Source organism: Cryphonectria parasitica, assembly GCF_011745365.1.
Source record: "Cryphonectria parasitica EP155 unplaced genomic scaffold M406scaffold_8, whole genome shotgun sequence".
Classification (NCBI taxonomy): domain Eukaryota; kingdom Fungi; phylum Ascomycota; class Sordariomycetes; order Diaporthales; family Cryphonectriaceae; genus Cryphonectria; species Cryphonectria parasitica.
In genome coordinates this window covers 1,142,459-1,161,476 of record NW_024468916.1, presented here as the reverse complement: position 1 = coordinate 1,161,476, position 19,018 = coordinate 1,142,459, and the positions used below count along the sequence as shown (strand labels likewise).

The 19,018-nt window shown below is 55.3% G+C and overlaps 6 protein-coding genes across 6 annotated transcripts; 2 read left to right on the top strand and 4 right to left on the bottom strand.

Moving 5' to 3' along the window:
- Positions 1-32: 32 nt before the first annotated feature.
- Positions 33-2,091, bottom strand: M406DRAFT_353112 (uncharacterized protein). Its single transcript, XM_040922740.1, has 2 exons — positions 1,052-2,091; positions 33-988 (listed from the first exon to the last, which is right to left on the bottom strand). Exons 1-2 carry the CDS (start codon positions 1,936-1,938, stop codon positions 511-513), a joined length of 1,365 nt encoding a protein of 454 aa, XP_040772450.1. The 5' UTR covers positions 1,939-2,091; the 3' UTR covers positions 33-510.
- An 835-nt stretch (positions 2,092-2,926) lies between these two features.
- Positions 2,927-3,763, top strand: M406DRAFT_342255 (uncharacterized protein; the record flags this gene model as incomplete). The annotated part of the gene is made up of 2 exons (XM_040921753.1): positions 2,927-3,187; positions 3,293-3,763. 2 exons carry the CDS (start codon positions 2,927-2,929, stop codon positions 3,761-3,763), a joined length of 732 nt encoding a protein of 243 aa, XP_040772449.1.
- Positions 3,764-3,933: 170 nt separating this feature from the next.
- On the bottom strand, positions 3,934-5,208 carry M406DRAFT_230805 (uncharacterized protein; the record flags this gene model as incomplete). Its single annotated transcript, XM_040915849.1, has 2 exons — positions 3,934-4,442; positions 4,515-5,208. Coding segments are annotated over 2 exons (1,203 nt in total), but the record flags the coding sequence as incomplete, so codon positions are not given.
- Positions 5,209-6,670: 1,462 nt separating this feature from the next.
- Positions 6,671-10,200, top strand: M406DRAFT_353110 (uncharacterized protein; the record flags this gene model as incomplete). Its single annotated transcript, XM_040922739.1, has 2 exons — positions 6,671-6,680; positions 6,853-10,200. The coding sequence occupies 2 exons, from the start codon at positions 6,671-6,673 to the stop codon at positions 9,732-9,734; spliced, it is 2,892 nt and encodes a 963-aa protein (XP_040772447.1). The 3' UTR covers positions 9,735-10,200.
- A 1,623-nt stretch (positions 10,201-11,823) lies between these two features.
- M406DRAFT_266231 (uncharacterized protein) lies at positions 11,824-13,942 on the bottom strand (the record flags this gene model as incomplete). Its single annotated transcript, XM_040917789.1, has 2 exons — positions 11,824-12,977; positions 13,042-13,942. Coding segments are annotated over 2 exons (2,055 nt in total), but the record flags the coding sequence as incomplete, so codon positions are not given.
- A 2,725-nt stretch (positions 13,943-16,667) lies between these two features.
- On the bottom strand, positions 16,668-18,101 carry M406DRAFT_353108 (uncharacterized protein; the record flags this gene model as incomplete). The annotated part of the gene is made up of 4 exons (XM_040922738.1): positions 16,668-17,526; positions 17,678-17,773; positions 17,962-17,977; positions 18,065-18,101. The coding sequence occupies 4 exons, from the start codon at positions 18,099-18,101 to the stop codon at positions 17,172-17,174; spliced, it is 504 nt and encodes a 167-aa protein (XP_040772445.1). The 3' UTR covers positions 16,668-17,171.
- Between the last annotated feature and the right edge of the window lie 917 nt (positions 18,102-19,018).

The window sequence follows — 19,018 nt, the reverse complement described above, 5'->3', positions numbered from 1 at the left end:
CATGATAATTTGGGAAGCACAATCTTTCTTTTCTGACCTTGTTTTGAGATTATCTATCTGACAATTCATACTAATTCTGACATACTGTCTGCTGGCATGAGAAAATCGACACCGGGACGCCATGCCCTTTTCCCTTTGGATATCGAGCCGTCGAATCCTGTCACGCAAACCTTTAAAAGTCATACTTGATGTCTCCCATACCGTAGCACTTGGAGTCGTACGCAATGCGCAATGCTTCGAGGACATAAAACAAAAACCAACAAGAACACCAATAGGCTCGATGCGATGATGTGAACCAGAGGTCCCCACACTAGGCCAAATCATCATATCCCTTCTTTCCCAATGTACCGCGCCAACATGCTGGCCGCTATCCTCTTTCACTTGTTGGACGTCCCTGGAAGTAGGGCCTCGACACCTCATAGGTTCTGTCCCTCGTGTGAAGCAAACAAAACCATGACATGACAGCCCCAACAAGACACAAGCAACCTCTCACAGCCATCTTCCTTCCACCTAGGCCTTGGCCCGCTTGGCTGCAGCATCGTTGCCGAGAGGCCCACCAGCGCGTTTCTGGCCGTGGGAGGAGGAAGTGATCGGGCTGTTCTTGGTCCTCTGCCAGCCGTCGAAGGGGCTTCGGCCACCAGCCCGCTTCCCCTTGCCTTTGATTGGGGTAGGCTCGTCGGCGATGATCTTCTTGGACCGCGTAGCACGGGAGGTGGCAGGGGGAGAAGCAGGTGCGAACTTCGGCGCCTTGGGGGTGTTGACCTTGTTCTCAGTGGTCTCGACAGGCGTCTCGACAGTCTCAGGCTCCGAGGTGCTGACGTGCTGCGGCTTCTGCTGCTCCTCGTCGATGTCTGTCTCGGCCTCCTCCTCGGGGATGAGCTCGTTCTCCTTGCTGGCCTTGGTAGAAGGGAAGAGCAGACGGGGCTTCACAGCCGGTCGAGAGGATGCCTCGCCTTCGGTGAATCTTCTAAAGACCCTCTTGCCACGGCTGAAAGGATAATATTAGCATCATGGGGTCAATCAAGATTAGGGATTCTGTGCGTCAACTTACAAGACATAGAGCATGCCGTCTTCGCGTTTCAGATTCTCCTCAACAATCTCCTTCTCAACGGCAGCATTCTTTTTGTTGCGGGAGCTACGACGAACGGCAACCGTCGAGGCGGTAATGCCAGCCTCGCCATAGAAGGGATTGTCAGTGCTGTCATCGACCTCAGGCAGACGGTTCTCAGAGTCAGTGAAGATCTCGATGGAGGCGCCATCGTCGTGGATCTCGAAGCTGTCCAGCGATATGTTGTTGGTGCGGTTGGCGCGCGACTTCTTAGGACTCAACTGCTGCCGCTCCTGCTGCTCCTCTTCCTGCTGCTGCTGCTGCTGCTGCTGCTGCTTGCTGAAGAGGTTGCGCGCGACGGCGGTGACGTCCTTCTCGCTCTGTTTGGAGTGCCTATTGGCGGGGGTCTTGGCGGGGGTGGGGAGGGCGATCGCGGCGCGTGAGAGTTGGGCTTCCATCTTGGAGGGATGGCCAAGGACGGCAGCAGCATTGCGGATGCTATCTGCAGTCAGGGAGCCTGAGACACTGCGCGAGGCCGAGGGGGCCTGGCGTCTCTTCTGGGGGGAGGTTGGAGGTGGGGAGCTCATGCTGTCGGATTGACGCTCTGCAGATTTGGATGTAGTGGGTGCTGCCGACGAGGTGTGGTGATTGTGAGAGGGCCGCGACGTGCGACCTGAGGAGTGAGGGGACGGTGTGCGGGTGTGAGTGGTGGAGGTGGAGGTGGTGTTGGCAGTGGTATGTTGCGAGGAAAGACGAGCTGATTTGCGAGGTGCAGGAGAGTAAGGTTCCCAGTGGTCGCCAAAGCCGCCGAGTCTTGGAGTTGGTGGAGTGGTGATTGAAGCTGGTGAGCCACCCCGCGTTGGGGTCGTAGCAACATAAGCTGTTGCCATGTTGTAAGGCAGGTCGATTGGCCCAGAGTTCGGAGACTGATCGGTTGGGACTCCCTTTGTGATTTCGCTCAGGCAGCTCGCTTAGCTGTTTGTTCTCAGTGAACAACGACCGTCGTCTGTCCTCGTCACTCCTGTGGCGTATGACGCACAGATGGTTTGCTAGAGTAATTGGAACTGAAGACTCGAGAGCAACTATCCGGAGGCCACGTCTTGGGAGTTGCAATGTGTGTAGAATGCGCCAACAGAGGTTCGGCGGGTCGAGGGTTGGATGACGCGGAGCTGAGGGCGAAGATGGGAAAAAGGGAGGGTGAGGTGGTCAGGGTTTGGGTTGGGAAAGGCAGGATATAAGGAACGAGCTAGCGAAAGGTGTGTGCTTTCTCCTTCCCTTAGCAATTCTTATTTTTATGTGCCACTGTAGTTCCCTAGCCCCGACAGAAAGAAACAGAAAATAAGAGGGCTGTTTAGTTTTGGAAATAATATTCTTTTCAATTACTGAAAGGGATAAGCCACAAGTTGGGGATAGTCAGTCATGTCATGGAAGAGATTGTTGCATTTGGTAGAAAGGGAAGAAAGGGGGGAAGAAGTAGCACCAGTTTGGTAGAAACAGGGAGAGAAGAGGGAGGGAGGCTGGTGCTGTCTGGCAGTGCTGAGTGCGAGTTACCCAACCTGCCAGGTCAAAAAATGGGGCGGGTGCTGTAGTGGGGCCCTGCCTGGGCGAAAAAGCAACAGATCTGGACCAATCATTTTAGAGTAAGCAGAACGCGTGTCGCGTCTCGACGCGTCCTTGTTCTGAAAAATCAACAATCAGCCTAAACAGGCAAACCATAAACCATGCCATGCCAACACATTCTGCAGCTCAACGAGATCGACGTCATACCTTTTTCGTCTCCATTACAGTCTCGACAATTTTCCCCGCGGCTGGCGATCAAAACAAAGCAACAGTGCATAGCACAAACGACGGACTTGCCAGGATTAATTGATTTGAAACATGGCAGACGACGAGGCTGACCCCTCCGAGCTCTTCTCGTCACCCATCAAACCCTCCGACCTGCCATCCAGGCCGAGGACGCCCAGGACGCCCAAGACACCCCCACCTCCCACCAGCTCCAGGGACAAGGAGAAGGAGCCTTTCGATGCAGAGGAGGTTCGAGAGGCAGCCCTCCGCCGGGAGCTGGAAGGGGTGCGGAACATCAACGAGGTGATCGAGGGGGTCATTGGCACGCTGGAGAAGGCTAAGGGGAACATGGGTGTATGTACTAGACACACACACACACACACACTTGCTCTCTCTCTCACTCCCACAGAGCAAGCTTATGGACACCTGAGCTAAGTATATTGACAAACTCCATCACAGAGCGTCTCTCGGACGGTCGACAACGCATCCACCCTCCTCAACACGTGGACGCGCATCCTCTCTCAGACCGAACACAGCCAGCGCCTCATCCTCAACAAGGACTGGAACGGTTCCACGAGGGACCTTGAGGCCGTTGAGGAGGACAGACTCGAGCAGCAGCTGGCCGCGCAGCGCCGGGCCGAGGCGGAGGACCGCCGGCGCGAGGAGGCTCGCCGGAGAGCAGAAGAGCAGGAGAGGGCGCGCCTCGCAGGCACAACCACGACCGGCCGCGGGCGGGGTGTCCCTGGGGCGCGGGGCACGAGGACGACGCGGGCACGGGGTGTTCTGAGAGGTGGAGTGGCGAACATATCTGGGCTGGACAGAGGTGGCGCGTCTGCATCAAGCTCGAGAGCCGGATCCCAGATAGGAAGGGGGTTCGGCGCGGGACGGACAGCGCGTGGGACCAGGGCGACAGGACGCGGCGTGAGATGATGTGTCATTCTTCTGTTCTCTTCATCGTGCTCCTGCTATGCATGCTATGCATTCATTCAATGATACCCCTTTTCCATGACTCACAAGATGCGTGCATATCCAAACCTGATTATCCTACAAAATTGTGACCCCCTTGGCACGTCATGTCATGACCGTATCCATCATGAGCTCTTCGGCTTGAAGAACGCACTCAACTTCTGCATTCCCGCCGTATTCACCTTCTTCAGCTCCCTCACGCCCCTGCTCTCCCCTGCCTTCTTCCGCTTCTCCTCCTCCTCCTTCCTCCTCCTCTTCTCCTGCCTGTCCTCGTCCTCCTCGTCCAGCGTCCGCTTCCGCGAGTAGTCCGAGGCCGACCGGGCCGTCATGGCCTCCTGACGCAGCCTGGTCAGCTGCGCGACATAGTCGTCTAGAGGACCAAAGTCGACCGCCTCGGGGGTTTTGTTTTGTGCGAGCATCTTCTTGAGCGCTGATGCCATGGCTGGCGGCACGTATGACGAGCAGATGAAGTTGAATGCGATCCGCAAGCGCTGCAGCCCGACGATCTGCTCGGAGGCTTGGATCGCCGAGGACACGTCCTTTACTTCCAGCGGTGCCCCCTCAATAGATTCCTCCACCACTGAGGTTGCAGCGGTCGATGTTTCTGATGCCAGTGTGGTGGTGGTGGTGGTGGTGGTAGCAGCTGACGACTGCGACCCGTCCCCCTCCGACATGGCCGACTCTTCCGCCTGCAGCACGGCCACCGCTGCACCACCAGCACCGCTAACCCCCATCGTCCTCTTGACGCCCAGCACAGGTGCCTCCAGCGCCTTCACCACAAACTTGTCCTCCATACTCTCTGGCAATCTGCTCTTAGCCATCCGCCGCGCCTTGGCCAGCACCTCGGCAAACAGCTTGTCCTCGCTGAAGCGAAACATGGTCTCGTCGCCCGCCTCAGCCGTGTCACAGCACGCAGCCATGCGGCTTTCGAGTCGTCGCCTCCATGCGGGCCACCGCACGACTGTGTCTCGAAGGTGCGGCGCCGCCTCGCCGACGGTGTCGAGGTGGTCGTCGCTGGAGAGGAACATGCGCCTGCCCGCGGCGGAGAATTGTGCTGCGAGGGCCGGGAGGGTTAGGAAGAGGGGGTCGATGGGTGTGGCGAGGTATAGGTCGGCATTTTTCGTGACCTGGGTTGTGAAGGAGGGAGAAGAGGAGGAGGATGTGGTGGTAGCATCTGTGCTGTCTAGCAGCCAACTCCGTGGGGTGGTCTTGGGTGCGGATATTCTGGTGAACTCGTAGGCGCCCGTCTCTGGACATATCAGGTATCGGGAGGGCTTTGAGTAGCGAGGATGTGTGAGTGAGACGACTCTTGCCTCGGGAGTGGCCACATCTGGAAGGATGAGGACTTTGGGTGGGTTGGAGGACTCTGCAGGTAGGATATATCTTGATGTGGTGGGTTTGGTGTCTTCCTCTCCTCCTCCTCCTCCTCCACCTCTGCCTCCTCTGCTCGCGGCGGCCTTGCCAGCACCCCTTCCTGTCCTCGTCCTCGCCATACTCTCATCAGTCAGCAATGTATAGTATGAGTCTGGTCCTAATCCAGGGGTCGAGATCTCAGAATGGGTCCGATCGAAATTTGGAGAGCAATGGCTTCGTTGTCATGGATGTTGTTGTTGTTGTTGTTGTTGTTGTTGTCGCAGCAGGTACGTGAATCTTGCAAGTCTAAACTCTAAGCACGTTGTTCACGCGCTATGCAGAACAGTACAGTGGCAGTCAATACACATAGCATAAGGTAGTACAATCATCTGTACCTATGGAAATATTGCATGTAATAATGTGGCCAGGTAAAGATAGCGTGTCGCGTAGCAGGCAAGGGTTCGCGCGTTCGTGGGGTTAGGGGATTTCGCGTCAGTGTCGCGACGCCGCCTTCTTTGCTTCTCCTCCTTCTCCTCTGGACCCCACCAACCAATCAAAACTTGAGCCACCCCACTGCACAAATACAAACATTGGAAAATTCTGAATAACATTATGAATGATTATGAATGACTGTTATTCAGAAGAAGGTCATCATAACTCGTATTATGGGTTGCATTCATGCAGGCAGTGGGGACGCGGTGTATCTCCTAATTTACATAGTAACATCCTGTTTTCTTGAACTCTCAGGCACGGATCGATCTTGTTTGGCCGATCTCCCCTCTCAAGACCCATAAACCGTCAGCCCTGTCGCTTGTTAGTTAGTTCGTCCAGGGATTTGCCCCGGGATCTAATCCCCCCAAAACAGGGCCAGGAGGGGGAGGGCGGCGCTCTCGCTTCAGGGCTTGTTTACTTTGACTGTCACAGTACATTTTGCCGCCAGCCACAGCCAAGCATGACCTGTACAAACAACACAGCCACCCTGGACCACCCACTGACCACCCACCACCAGACCACTAGCACAGACACCAACCACACACGAAACGACGACATCATCGCCCATCATCCAGTCACTATTTACTTTTTTTTCTCCTCTCTTTCCCCCGGTCCTCGTCTTCAGCAAAACATAAGACGACAGACGCGGACCCACCACCCACACCCGGAGTTAGTAAACACCACAAGACAGAGAGACAGAGAGAGATCCGTTCATCCAACCAATCAACCAACACATCGGTTTACCCATGCCCTGTCGTCGGGTACGACAACTACAGCTGGACCGTGGTGCAGGTGGTGCTCAGGCGTGGGCGAAATTAATTGGCTGGTGCCAGGACCTGTCCAGCAAGGCGAAACCCACTTCACCGCATCCTTTCCCATACGGTCATACTGCACGGGGCACGCTACAAGTCGTCCCAGCTGCTACTGCTGCGCGCGACACAGTCTGGGGAAACCTACACTGATTGAGGGGCAAAGACGAAGTGGCATCTGTTGTATATCCTTGGCAATTCAATCCCAAAGAACACGATGCCCCCACGTGAGTGTCTACTCTGAGAGAGAAAGGGAAAGAGAAAGAAAAAAAGGGCAAGGAAAAAGAAAGAAGAAAAAGACAACAAGGCAGAGAAGAATACAAGAGGAGGACATCATAGAAGGACTGCTCCACACTGTTTCAATTCCTCGCGCGACTGACCAAAAGCCGCAAACACCAGCAGCCGCCACCGCCACCGCTGCACCAGCAGGCCTCGAGCAGCAGTGGCCACCACGATCGCCCAAAGAGGCACTCCTCGGTACACCCGGCGGCCGCGAGCGCTACAGACAGATGCTCGCACAGCGATCCACCTCGCCCTCGCCCCTGAAGCCCAGACCGACCATCACAGATCTCGTACACCGGCCCTCGGATATGATGACGTGGGGAGGAGGAGGAGGAGGAGGAGGAGGAGGAGGCGGAGGCGATCCCATGGACCTGGACGATGAAGGCGATGACGAGGAGACCTTGCAGTTGAAGCTCCAGGAGATACAGGCGCAGTTGAGGCTGAAGAAGCTGCGCAAGGAGAAGGCCAGGGCTGCAAACGGGTCACAGGCGGCAGCAGCACCATCCTCTGGCCAGCAGCCTGAGGACAGTGCTGCCAGAAATCAAAGACCCGACTCGGCCTCTATTGCGCGACCGGGCATGAGGATAAAAGAGATCAGGAGGACAGAACCTACGGCGCGCCCCCCGTCACAACCACCAGTCGAGGTACCCGCGTCGCCTGTGAGAAAGGTCCAGCCACCACCCGCCGCACAGACATCGCCCAGCCGGGTGCTGCTTGGGATCGACAAAGGCCTGAAGGCTTCCGATGTCTCGTTGAGAAGGGCCCCGAGCTTTCGAAAATCCTTCGACGATCTAGGAGGATCACAGGGTGGAGGTTACCTGCGCAGTTCGAGGAACCCCGGGTCCTTCGACGACAAACAGAAACCTCTAAGCTTCAGCGAGAGGCTAAAGACCGCCCGAGACGAGGAGAATGTCCGCCAGGACACGAGGGACAAGGCCGCCAGGTCACGAAGCACAGCGTTCAACGTGGGAAGGCAAGAGATGGAGGACTACAAGAGCAACGCCACAGATATAGTAGACGAGCCTTCACCCATGGAGAGGGGTTTCACAAAAGACGAAATATTAGGCAAGACATCAGGCGACAGGTCAAGAGTAGGGTTTCTGCAGCGAAGCAACACCACGTCCAGCGCGCGCACATCATCGTTTCCGGCGCCTGCCAGCTCTTTTACCGACGGCAACGATCCACAGGCCTCTTTCACCTCTACGACCTCTGAGCCCCAGAAATCCTCGTCATCCGCCTCCTTCGAGCCGTACTCCTCCTTTCACCTCTCCAAGCGCATCCTTCCTCACCAGGTTGTTGCGCGCGCCATATCGGGCAAGACAACGTACTCTCTCCAGGACCTCCTGCGCCAAGTCAAAGCCCCCGACTGGTCCTTCCCAGACGACGTCATCGACAGCGTTGTCTTCGCCATCGTAGCGTCCAAGTCGGAGCCGCGCAGCCACAAGCCACAATTCGACGCCGAGACAGGCAGACTGAAGGCCTCCGAGAGGGGCAAGTACATGGTCCTCACGCTGGTCGACCTGCAGTGGGAGATTGAGCTCTTCCTCTTCAACTCCGGCTTCGACCGCTTCTGGAAGCTCAGCCCAGGCACCGTGGTCGCCATCCTCAACCCGGACATCATGCCGCCGCCACCAGGGAAACAAGACACCGGCCGCTTCAGCCTGACCATCAACTCAGATGCCGACACCATCCTCGAGGTTGGCATGGCGCGCGACCTCGGCTTCTGCAAGTCTGTCAAGGCCAGCGGCTCCCTTTGCAACAGCTGGGTCAACGCACGGCGCACAGAGCACTGCGAGTTTCACACGAACTCGGCCCTCGCCAAGACACGCGGTGCGCGCATTGAGATCAACGGTGGCGTCGGCTTTGGGCTCGAGGCGCCAAAGGAGCGCTCTCGTAGTAGGAGAGTGTGGCACAAATCCGCCCAGGAGGTCGCCAGAGAGGAGCGCATGAAGAAGTTTGACGACACCAACGGGAAGCTGGACTATGACACGGGTTCCCGATACTTTGTGAGCGGGGGCAGCCGCGGCGCGAATAACGAGGAGCTGGACGCCGCGGCGCAGCTGGCCGACACGCGCGAGAGGGCTGAGGGCCTGAAGCGCAGGCTCGCGGCCAAGGAGAAGGAACGGGACATAGCCAAGAAGCTGGGCGAGATGGGCGGTAGTGGCGTGGGCGGGCAATACATGCGCGCTGCGGCGAAAGAGCCCTCTGATCCGGCCAGGACGACCTCGCAGGCCTCGCGACTCGCCAATGGGAGGACAGCAGCGTCCATGGCGCCACCCACGGCCGCGCGCTTCAGTCCTGCGCTCAAAGTGCCCAGGATTCCGCTGCCGGGCACGTATCACCACCACCATTATGACGACGAGGGAGGTCAGGAGGAGCGCAAGGTCGACGCCCGCTCTCTCGGCCTACTCGCTCCGCGCGGCAGCGAGCCCAAGATCTCCCTGAGCCCCATCAAGCGCAAGCGCCAGGACAGCACGCAGAGCTCCTTCAACACGAGCTTCGACGGCAACGGCGCGACCGGCAGCCGCGGCCCCCACCAACACCAACACAACAACAGCAACAACAACAACAACGCCACCACGACTTCCTCCACTACATCCTCCTCATCCGTCTCGCGCACGTTCGGCTGGGGCGGGAGCCTGCGCGATAAGCTGTCCCGCATGCGCGACGGGGAGAGGCTGAACCTGAACCTCCACGCCAAGAAGGACAGCACCAGTACCGTGGCGTCCGCGTTTCGGGACAAGGACCGGAGCCCCGTGCGCAAGAAGACGCGATTTGTCACAGAAAAAGGCATCCGTGAGGCCGGTCGGGAGAGTCTCCCTGGCGGCACTGGCGGCGATCGAAAGAACATCCGCCCTGGTGTGGTTGGTTTGTACGATCGTGGTGGTGGTGGCGGCAGCAGCAGCAGCAGCAGCAGTGGCAGGCGAGGCGATCTCAGAGGACGGGAGGTGGTGCTGGATGAGGACGAAGACATGGACGAGCTTGTGGTCGTGAGGTGAGGTGAGCCTCCTTGGACGACTACTGCTACTGCTTATCTGGTGAAGGGGGCGGGAGAAGGACCTCCCTTTTTGTGTATAAAACACCAGGGTCCTTGAATATGTTTGCCTGGGCAGAGAAAACTTGACGACGGTCAATCGTCTCCTCTTTCTTTTCCTTCTCTTTTGTTCATATGTTTTCTGCTTTTCTCTCTGTATTCGGGCTAGAAAGCATCTCAAACGGAAATAAGGCATAGGATACACGGACACGGCATCGGCATGGGCACGGGGACACGGTTTATGATTCAGGGCATGGGCGCAACACGGGATGGGTATGGCGCTCTCTCTCTGTGTGTCTGTCTAGGTTGTTTCTATCACGCTTTTCTCGGGATCAGAGAAGGAGAACAGAGAGAGAGCGAGAGAAAGAGAAAGAGATAGGAATCAGGACACAATACAGATATAGGCATAACTACATGAGTGTGTCCCAATGAAAACAAGCTGAAAACAAGACAAGTACGATGAGGGAGAGAGAAACGAGGGGGTGAACTCTCTGTTCAGCCCCTTCTTCTCACTTATTGTTGTGATTTGGCTATGTTGATACGATGACTTGTCGAGGTCCATCTGTCTCTTTCAGTGTATGTAGTTGCACATGACTAGTCTCGTCCCGTCTCGCCCTGTACACTGAATCTCGAAGCTCACATGAAAACCGATGGCAGTCGTGCGTATCATGATGGTTGTACATAATGGCCCTTTTACTTTGGTGCAATGATTTGTTGAGGACAAGTCGTGGGAAGGTAATTATTCACTTATATTTTGTGAAGTGCTCCTTTCTCTTTTCGGAGAGCAGGAAAGTCGTGGTACAGTTGTACTATTCATCTATCGTGGGCCGCCTCATTCAGAGAAGGCTTGCATTTTCTTCAGTCTTTGGGTCAGTTAATTATTTCATGTGAGCATCCTAACCCCTTCATCAACTCTTTGTCTCTTTTCAGTACTTTCAAGTCGCTGCTCATACAATGTTGTTGAAGCAGCCATACACGCGTCTAATCTTCAATAATCACATCTCACTGGTCACGCTGTGGGTTAGTTAGCAGTCTTCGGCATGTAAATATATCAAGGTAGGTACAGCAGGTAAATGCTTCCCTTCCAAGGGTGAGAGTATGCCAGAACGCAAAACACGCTCGTCCCTCTGGACGTTTGTATTCATCGCACAGCTGTTCAGAGTGATCGAACGCAGTTGGTGAGGAAAAGAGAACGCACACCCAATCCAACAGAAAACAAAAACAAAACTATCTATGCTGTCAATGGACTTTCGCCCAAGATACCGTGTTGAAACCCTAGTTCTTGTTTGAGCATACTACCACCTGTCAGTTTTGGGTGTTCATGTGATTATTACTCCTCGACAACATTCGCTGCCACCTCTTTCGGCTCAACCTTGGAGTCGGCCTTGTCCTCTTGTATCGTGGCCTCCGCTAGGGTCTCGCCAGCTGTGTCTTGTCGAAATGTGAGTAATTGTATCTCCCAGAAGACGTCATGCAAAGAGATGTGACTTACTTGTGGTCAATGTCTTCGTCTTCGTCTCGACTGGGTGCTCCTCATCCTCCGCCTCCTCTGTTGGCTCTTCTACCTCTTGGGCACTCTGGGGGACCTCAACGTGGTCTGCAGGCTTGGACACTTCGGCTTCCACCTCAGGTTGGGACTCTGGTACCTCTGCTTCTTCTGCCACCTTAGTCGTCTTCTCCTCCTCCTCCTCCTCCTTCTCCTGAACCTCAACTTGTTCCTCCTGAACCGCAGCAACAGTTGATTCAGCGAGCTTGGGCTCTTCGGTAACATCCCTATCTGCTATCGACGCACCGCCATCCTCCTCAGGATCAATCGACCAGACAGTGACCGCCGTGGCAAAGCTCAACTTGGGCTTGTCCACAGCAGGTTTGGAAACGGGTGCAGAGGCTGGTGCCGGAGCTCTCCTCTGGGGGCCGCGGGCGCGTCCCTTACGCGCATCCGATAGCGGTGCCTTCTCTTTGGGCTCTTCGGCCACCTCTTCGGTAGTTTCGTCCTCCTTTGGCTTCGGTGCCTGGGGTCCGAGTCCCAGCTTCTTATTCAGATCGGACATGAACCCAGCTTGCAGCGCGGCAATCTTATTGCCCATGGGCCTGGCTGGGATCGCGGGTTTTGCTTTGGGCGCCGGAGCATCAGCTGATGTCGAGCCAGATTTGGCAGGCCGGGATGGGACCTGAGGCTTGGGGCGATCTGGAATCACTGGCTTGGCTGCCGCATCATCCACGGACTTCGGCTTGGGCCGCTCCGGAATCGCGGGCTTGTCCTTGGGGTCCGTAGTCTTCCTCTGAGGCGGACCTGACTTATGCGGCTTGTTATCGATAGGCGACGATTGCTCCATCTGTGGGCCTGAGACGGTGGTCTCCAGCTGCAGACTATCTGGGGTATCCTCCCAGACATCGCGACTGGGAAATCTAGGCGCGGCGTTGGGACGAGTGACCTCCTGAGCAAGTTGTGGCTGGTGAGCCGCCCAGGTGGGCTTCTGGGTCCGCCAGAGGAAGGCGTCGGGGTGAGTAGCCTCCTTTTCAGCCAGCTCTTCATGCTTGCGGGCGAACACGTGCGCCGGTGTCTGGGTTTGTTCGCGGGAGGGCACTTTTGCGAGATCCTCTTCCGGTTCAGGCGTGTTGACCTCGGCGGTGTAGTGCACACTGTTGGGAGCGTCTTCCCAGATGTCACGGCTCGGGAAGCGCTGCTTCATCTCCTTGATCTGGGCAGCTGTGAGATGTTTCTTCGGGTCGTGCTCATCGTCGTCTGGGAACAAAGGCTCATACTCGATCACATCTTCCAGCGGAGTCGATCGCATCTCCGCAGATTCAGTCTTGTACAGACTGGTCGGACGGCTGGTGGGGCGACTGCGGGGTGGTTCCATCTCGTAGTCGCTTCCCCGACGCTCACGAGAAAGCTCGACAGCTGGCACCTGGTCGTATCGGTTCTTGCTCTTTCTGACCTCGTCCTCTGCCAGAATCGGGGCACGGTAGTCGCTGTCCGCCACCTCATCCTCAGGTGGTGCAGGAATAGCCTCATCGCTAAACAGAACACTTCTCCTGCGGTTGGGCTCATCGACAACGATCACGTCGCGGCTCACATCGGTCTGCAAGTCTTGTTTCAGGGGCGAGCCGTCCTGGGGTTTCGTGGAATGCGGCCGTGAGGCTGCTTCCGAATAGACTGCCCAGGCGGCCTGTTCACTGGGCGTCCCAACATGATCTGTCGTACCTTTTGAACGCCATGTTAGCAAATTCGACCGTGCCCGAGAGATTGTCACTGAATATAAACGTACCCACGCCATGGCCATTCAGCTCAGCCGACCTGACCATCTTGTTCAGCTCCTCGCTGCTCATAGAGAAATCGGTGGCACGGTCATGTTGGTAAATGTGATGCTCCAGCTTCAGAAGCTCAGGATGCTTCTGATAATATTCCTTCTCTAGCTTGTCCTGAGGGACGACATTGTGGCCGTGCAGACCATAGCTCCCAGGAGGCAGTCCTCGGGAGCTGCTCTTTCTTTTGTGGCTCCGAGAGCTGCTGGAGCCCCCCTCAGCGGACCCGTGCGCACCGGGTGCGGGAGAAGGTGCCTGGACGTCGCCGGCGAAAGCCAGCAGAGGGACCTGGACACCAATTTCCGGAATACCATGCTCTTCGTCCTCTACTTCGCTCTGTGAGAGGCCGCTGGACGTGCTCGCCTTCTTCTTTAGGCTGCGAGTCGAAGACGAGGGGAGTTCGCTGCTCGGCTTGCCAATGCCAAAGGAAGCCGCCTTGTCCGAGTCGGTCCTCGTGACCTGCATGATGCGCTGCTTGGCGCTGAGAGCAGGCATTGTCGCCTTGGGCGCTAGGATCTTGAGATTCTCGTCGACGGTGCGTGTCTGCTCGGGCGAGGTGCTCGGTTGTCGAGACGGGAGCTGTTCAGCCAGAGCTGCGTATTCCATGCCCTCCTCACCCACCACATTGGGGATCTCGACGCTCTTGGATCGTTCGATGGGATCATCGTTGGAATTGGACCGCCCCGTTTTTGACGGGATGCCGGCATGTAAGGGCGAAGGCGCATATCGATCTGGATTGGGCGACAAGCCGCGCTTGATAGGACGAGGAGGAACTTTGGGGAAACCAGATGGATCGTTGTCCTGGGCCCTGTTGGGTCGAGGGGGGATGGTAGGAGGTTGCTGTTGTGTTGCTGCGGTCGACATCTTTGGTGATGATCCGACAATGGATGCAAAAATCGTTTTGGAAGGGCTCAAGTTGGAACGAATTTCCAATGCTCTGTTAGATCGACCAGTCGTTGGAGGATCTTGTCACCAATGTCGAGAGTTAGTCTAACCGGCGGTCAAAACACACTCACACCCAGTGAGACGTTAATTGAGGTATAATGACAAGGTAAAACTAGAAGAGTGTGTGGGCAATGTTGCAGGCTTCTGTGACGAGTGACAGCTTGAGAGTTTGACTGGGGGTAGAGAGGGTGGGCAACCAGGAGGATTGACTGGCTGGCTGGATTGGCTTTTGGCCCGGGAAGAGCTGCAGAGCTGCATATGAGGTGAGGGTGCCTGACCGTCGATGGCTGAAGAGGAAGAAAGCTCTAAACACGTCACTGTCTCTCGATCCACAGGAAGAGCCACAAGTACACGCCAGCTACAAGGAACCCCTCGTGGTGAGTCAATCTCAGAGTAGAGACAATGGGGACTGCCCTGAGAAAGTCCATGATGGTCTCGAAGCAACCCACTGGCAAGCCCGTCTCCTCGGTGAACACGGGGACGCCGTCAATGACCCAAGAGAGTCTGGGCATACGGGTTTCCACTCCGGCCGCAATGATAACTTGTTGGACGGGGCCCAGATAAGACGGAAACGGTCGACCTCGATGGCGGCAGCAATTGAGTGGTGCTGATCCGTCAAGGAAAAACCGCTCACAAAGAAGAAGACGAATAAAGGAAAGAAAAATAGCTCGTCCACTGTTTCCATAATTCGATTGAAAATGAAAGTATGCACGCGAGACTTGCTTGCTGGAGATGGTGATGATGATAATGATGATGGGGAAGGCGGCTTGCAGCGGCACTGGAACTCACCTACAATGATCGCCAATGGTGGGGATTCAAAGGTGTGAAGGTAGTTGAGAGTAGAGTACAAGACGTGTGGTGGTAAGCTGGATAGTCAATTGATGGAAGCAGGATATGAGATCCAAATAATCTGTATACGTTAGGGAGAACACTTTTGAACGAAACAACAAGATGCCAACGAGAATAGAGGCTTTTCACGAGAGAAAGCAGCCAGAGGGAAAAGAGAGCGGGTACTGACTTATACCGGCGATCGTGTGAAATGCCTTCCAGGTTATTCGCCCTTCGTCATTGGAGCTGAAGAGGTCTCTCCTTCCCCCCCCCCCCCCTCCTCCCCACAAGAAACAGGGATGTCCTCTGCACCTTACTGCAACGGATCGCAGTGCACAGGCACGCCATTTCTGTTCTCCTCGTAACCAATCCCCTTGTCCGAGTGACCTCTCCCGGTAAGGGCGCCGCGCTGTAGTTTCAGGTACTGGCTACCACCTCGACATACCGGATCACGATTCGAGCAAGCTGCACACGCCAAAACCTGCATTGCATTTTTTTTCATGCCCCGAAGCTTCTGGGCTTAGCACAGTGGTTGGGACGGCCTACTGTCAACCAGTCAATGCACCCCACGATGAAAAGAAGAAGAATACACACGGCCACACTTCTGTTGTCAGTCGCTCAGTATGTAGGCCATGGCAATTACCGATCAGTTGCGATCTACTTTCTTCTATAGTTCTCTCCTCCCCGTTGACACTAGCGACGATGTCCAAAGCAAAAGAGAGAAAGAAAGAAAGAAAGAAAGAATAGATAGAAAAGGAAGCAAGGAAACAGACGGTGAGACGGTGAAGCTAAACTATGCACAGGTGAAGAAGGCCTCCGCAGTACTTGAACATAGTACATAGCACAGTAGAATGATGCTTTGGGCCCCACCTGGAGATTCTAAAAAAGAAAACCCCGCCGTCATGCGCACCGGATCATCCCCCACTATCCCAGCTTGTCCCTTGCCGTGGGCTGTAGTGACTTCACACCCTTCTGCTCTAGACCTCCATACCATCAGAAAGGCTTTCTCACTATTCCCAACAGCAGGCTATACATGCCTGTTTCGTGACACCAGGACCTGAATCATAGCTGGTCATCATCCCGCCCCCTCCTCTCGACCTTCTTGGAACCCGAGCAAAAGAGAAATAAATGACATGCCATCTGTTTGCCAGACAAGTTCTCGAAGAGTAGAGGTAGATGGATTCTGCTGAGACTTGCTTCAGGAAAAATCAAGTACCTGCAGTCAATACAATACACCGTCGTCACGGAGTGGACGATGGGAGAGTCTAGACAGGGCAAGGGGTACAACAGATCGATCTCCAACTCCGGACCTTGGCTTGCATCTCTGCTCTCCCCTTGTGATCTGAAGTTTTTACGTAAAGACACGGGAACATCTCACACGTCTCGTCAGGCAATATTGCATCATCTCCACGTTTCCCCCTCTTGACGGACTGACGCCACTGTTGACTTAGACAGACTTGCTCCTACTGCACATCAACCTGGGGTAACGCCGCATAGCCACTGGGTAGACATGTCCAATAATGACTATTCATCCATGCCATCATACAGTAGTAGTAGTAGTACCTCGTCTCTCACACTATGTTTCCACCCGGAATAGCTGGTCTGGACGGATGACGACTGTGTATGGACCCGAGGCTCTGGTTGCCCCAATAAGTAAGTTCCCGTAAAAAGAGGTAGTCCTTAGTAACGTTCTACAGAGACCTACTATACACTACACCAGCCCCCGTAGCCGGGGATTCGATAGTAGCTACATATTTACAAGAGTCAACATGGTCAGTAGCACTACAAAAGAATACAACATGCCGGCTCCAGTATTGGAGGGAAAAAAGATATTCTTCAATAACTCTCTCCCTTGGGTCTGAAAAAAAAGTAATGAGAGAGAAAAGAAAGAAACCGCAACAGCCAGTGGTAGCAAAACCATAGACGCCATCGTACCATTCCCGAGGATGCGGTCTTGCAGTGCCACACCCATAAGAGGGAGGGTCCTTCCTATCCTCTGTACACACCGCAAGAATACCTCTCAATTCATTTCGCCCCATCCTTCTCCTTTTAGAAGTGTAACAAGAAAATCAACCCACCAATCCGACAGTCTTCAGCCAGGAGACATCTTCTGGTAACACACACCAGGTTCGTTCTCACGTCATAAGTCCCGGCTGGGCTCAATCTTCATTTTGATCTCTGCTCCTTGCCCAAAGCACACAAAGAGCCGAGCAAGGCCAGCACTACAACAGGAAACATCTCCCCCTCTCATAACATAGGGTCCAATTCCAGCCAGCTACTTCCAGCTGGCCACATCAATCAGCTATCTTCCTCCTCGCGATTATACGATCATCTGTGCCACGCCGGCGCCGCCCAGCGTCTTGGAGCCGACGAACTGCTGGTGCTTCACCGCGGCCAGGAGGTAGCACAGCGCGGTGGCGGTAAGCACGATGGCCTCGGCAATGAGCGATGTGGCCTTGGGGATGATGCTGAGCCACTGGATGATAGCCATCACACCATAGGCCGCGGCGCGCATGTAGTTTGTCGAGATTCTGCGCACGTAGCTGTCGAAAGTGCTCGACGTGGGGCAGATGCGCAGGAGGAGCGGGACCTCGATGAACAAGATGATGAAGGCGGATGCGCTGTAGGGAGGCCCCGAGGGGACACAGTTGGTCAGCTCTTGAGGTTTGACTCGACTCGACCCGACTCAGCAGGACATGGGAAGGGGTGGAAATGCAAAGGACGGGTTGGTGTGTGTTTTTGTCGCGCCGTGCGCTTTGGGGGACTTGAACTGGACGGCCGAGGGGTAAGAAGACGAGGTCAGCGGGTTGGATGGACTGGACCTACAGCAGTAGCGCGCAAAAGATAATGATGACGATGTTGAAAGTGAAGATATTTGCAATGCCGAGAGCAAAGCCTAGAATCATTGACAGCACTCCGAGCCTGTAGTAAGAGTATTGCGTTAGCAACGCGGGAAACCTCATGGTACGACGACCATCCCTGTTTCTTCACCACGACTCTCCCCCGAGCCCAGAATCGTCCCTCATCAGATGTCCGGGGCTGTGTTCATTTATTGACCAAGAGCGCACGCATCGTCGTCGCCGCCGAGGTTCGAGGAGGGGGAAGCTCACCATTGCCCGTAGATACCTATTTTCAGATGTTAACAACCGAGCCATGGCGCCAATCACGGTAGGCGGACTCCGTTGGGTGGTGGGGAAGCAGAAAGTGACATACTGAAGTTTCTAGTCGCGAATTCCTCCTTCAGAGTCATCTTGACTGTATTTACTTGCGATCGATTGTCGGTTCAGGTGCTTTCCTTGGAGAGTTGCTCGCAGGGGAGAGGAGAGACAGAGGGCCGGTGATGTCGGATCAGGGTCAAGGCGCTCGCTCGCGAGTCTATCTGTCCTCCGTCGGATGTCTCAGTCCAACTCGTGCGTCCGTGTAATGTGCAATCTCCTTGGCTCTCGTATGTGCGTCTGGCCCGTTCGCTCGTGGGCAGGAGGAGGTAATGTGGTGAGGCGGTATGTACTGCTTCGTTTGGGCGAGGAGGGAAGAAGAATAATGTTGTTGAATAGCACGGTGGTGGTGCTTGTTGTTGTCGTCGTCGTCTTCTCGGAAAGACGGACACGAGTAGGGTCTCTGAATACAGGGTGGTCGGTAATAACTTCTAAGCCTCAGCTTGCGCAGCTCCCTGACACGTTTTGATAGTCTGACGGCTGGTGTGACATGAGCTGTTCTGGTTTTCGCTGTTCAAGGGGGTGTCCTGTAACAGGGCTGGCAGGCCTGGTTATTCTGTGTCATACCAACAAGAGGCACTGTGGCCCTGTCAAAGGGAAGGCCCCACGGTGTGAGTGCAGTGACTAACGAGCGGGCCCTCCGCCCCCCAAGGGTCTGGTCACGGCCGTTTCAAACCTGGGCGGCTTTGTCCACCCGATCTTATTCACCCCCAGAAACAAATCTCAAACCGTGAACTGATGTTTATTAGGTGTGATCGTTCCTGGTCATTGGAGTCATCAGAAGACCGCAATGGCGACCCACAAGACCCTGTTCTTTTTGGTTCCTCTTGGAGGCCACACACAGCATACATTATTAGGAGGCTTCGACATGATCCGACTGACGGTTGGTCAAGTTGGTCTACGTGTAGTACTTACGCGGCCGTGGCCAGTCGGACCCAAGAGCTGCTGCGCC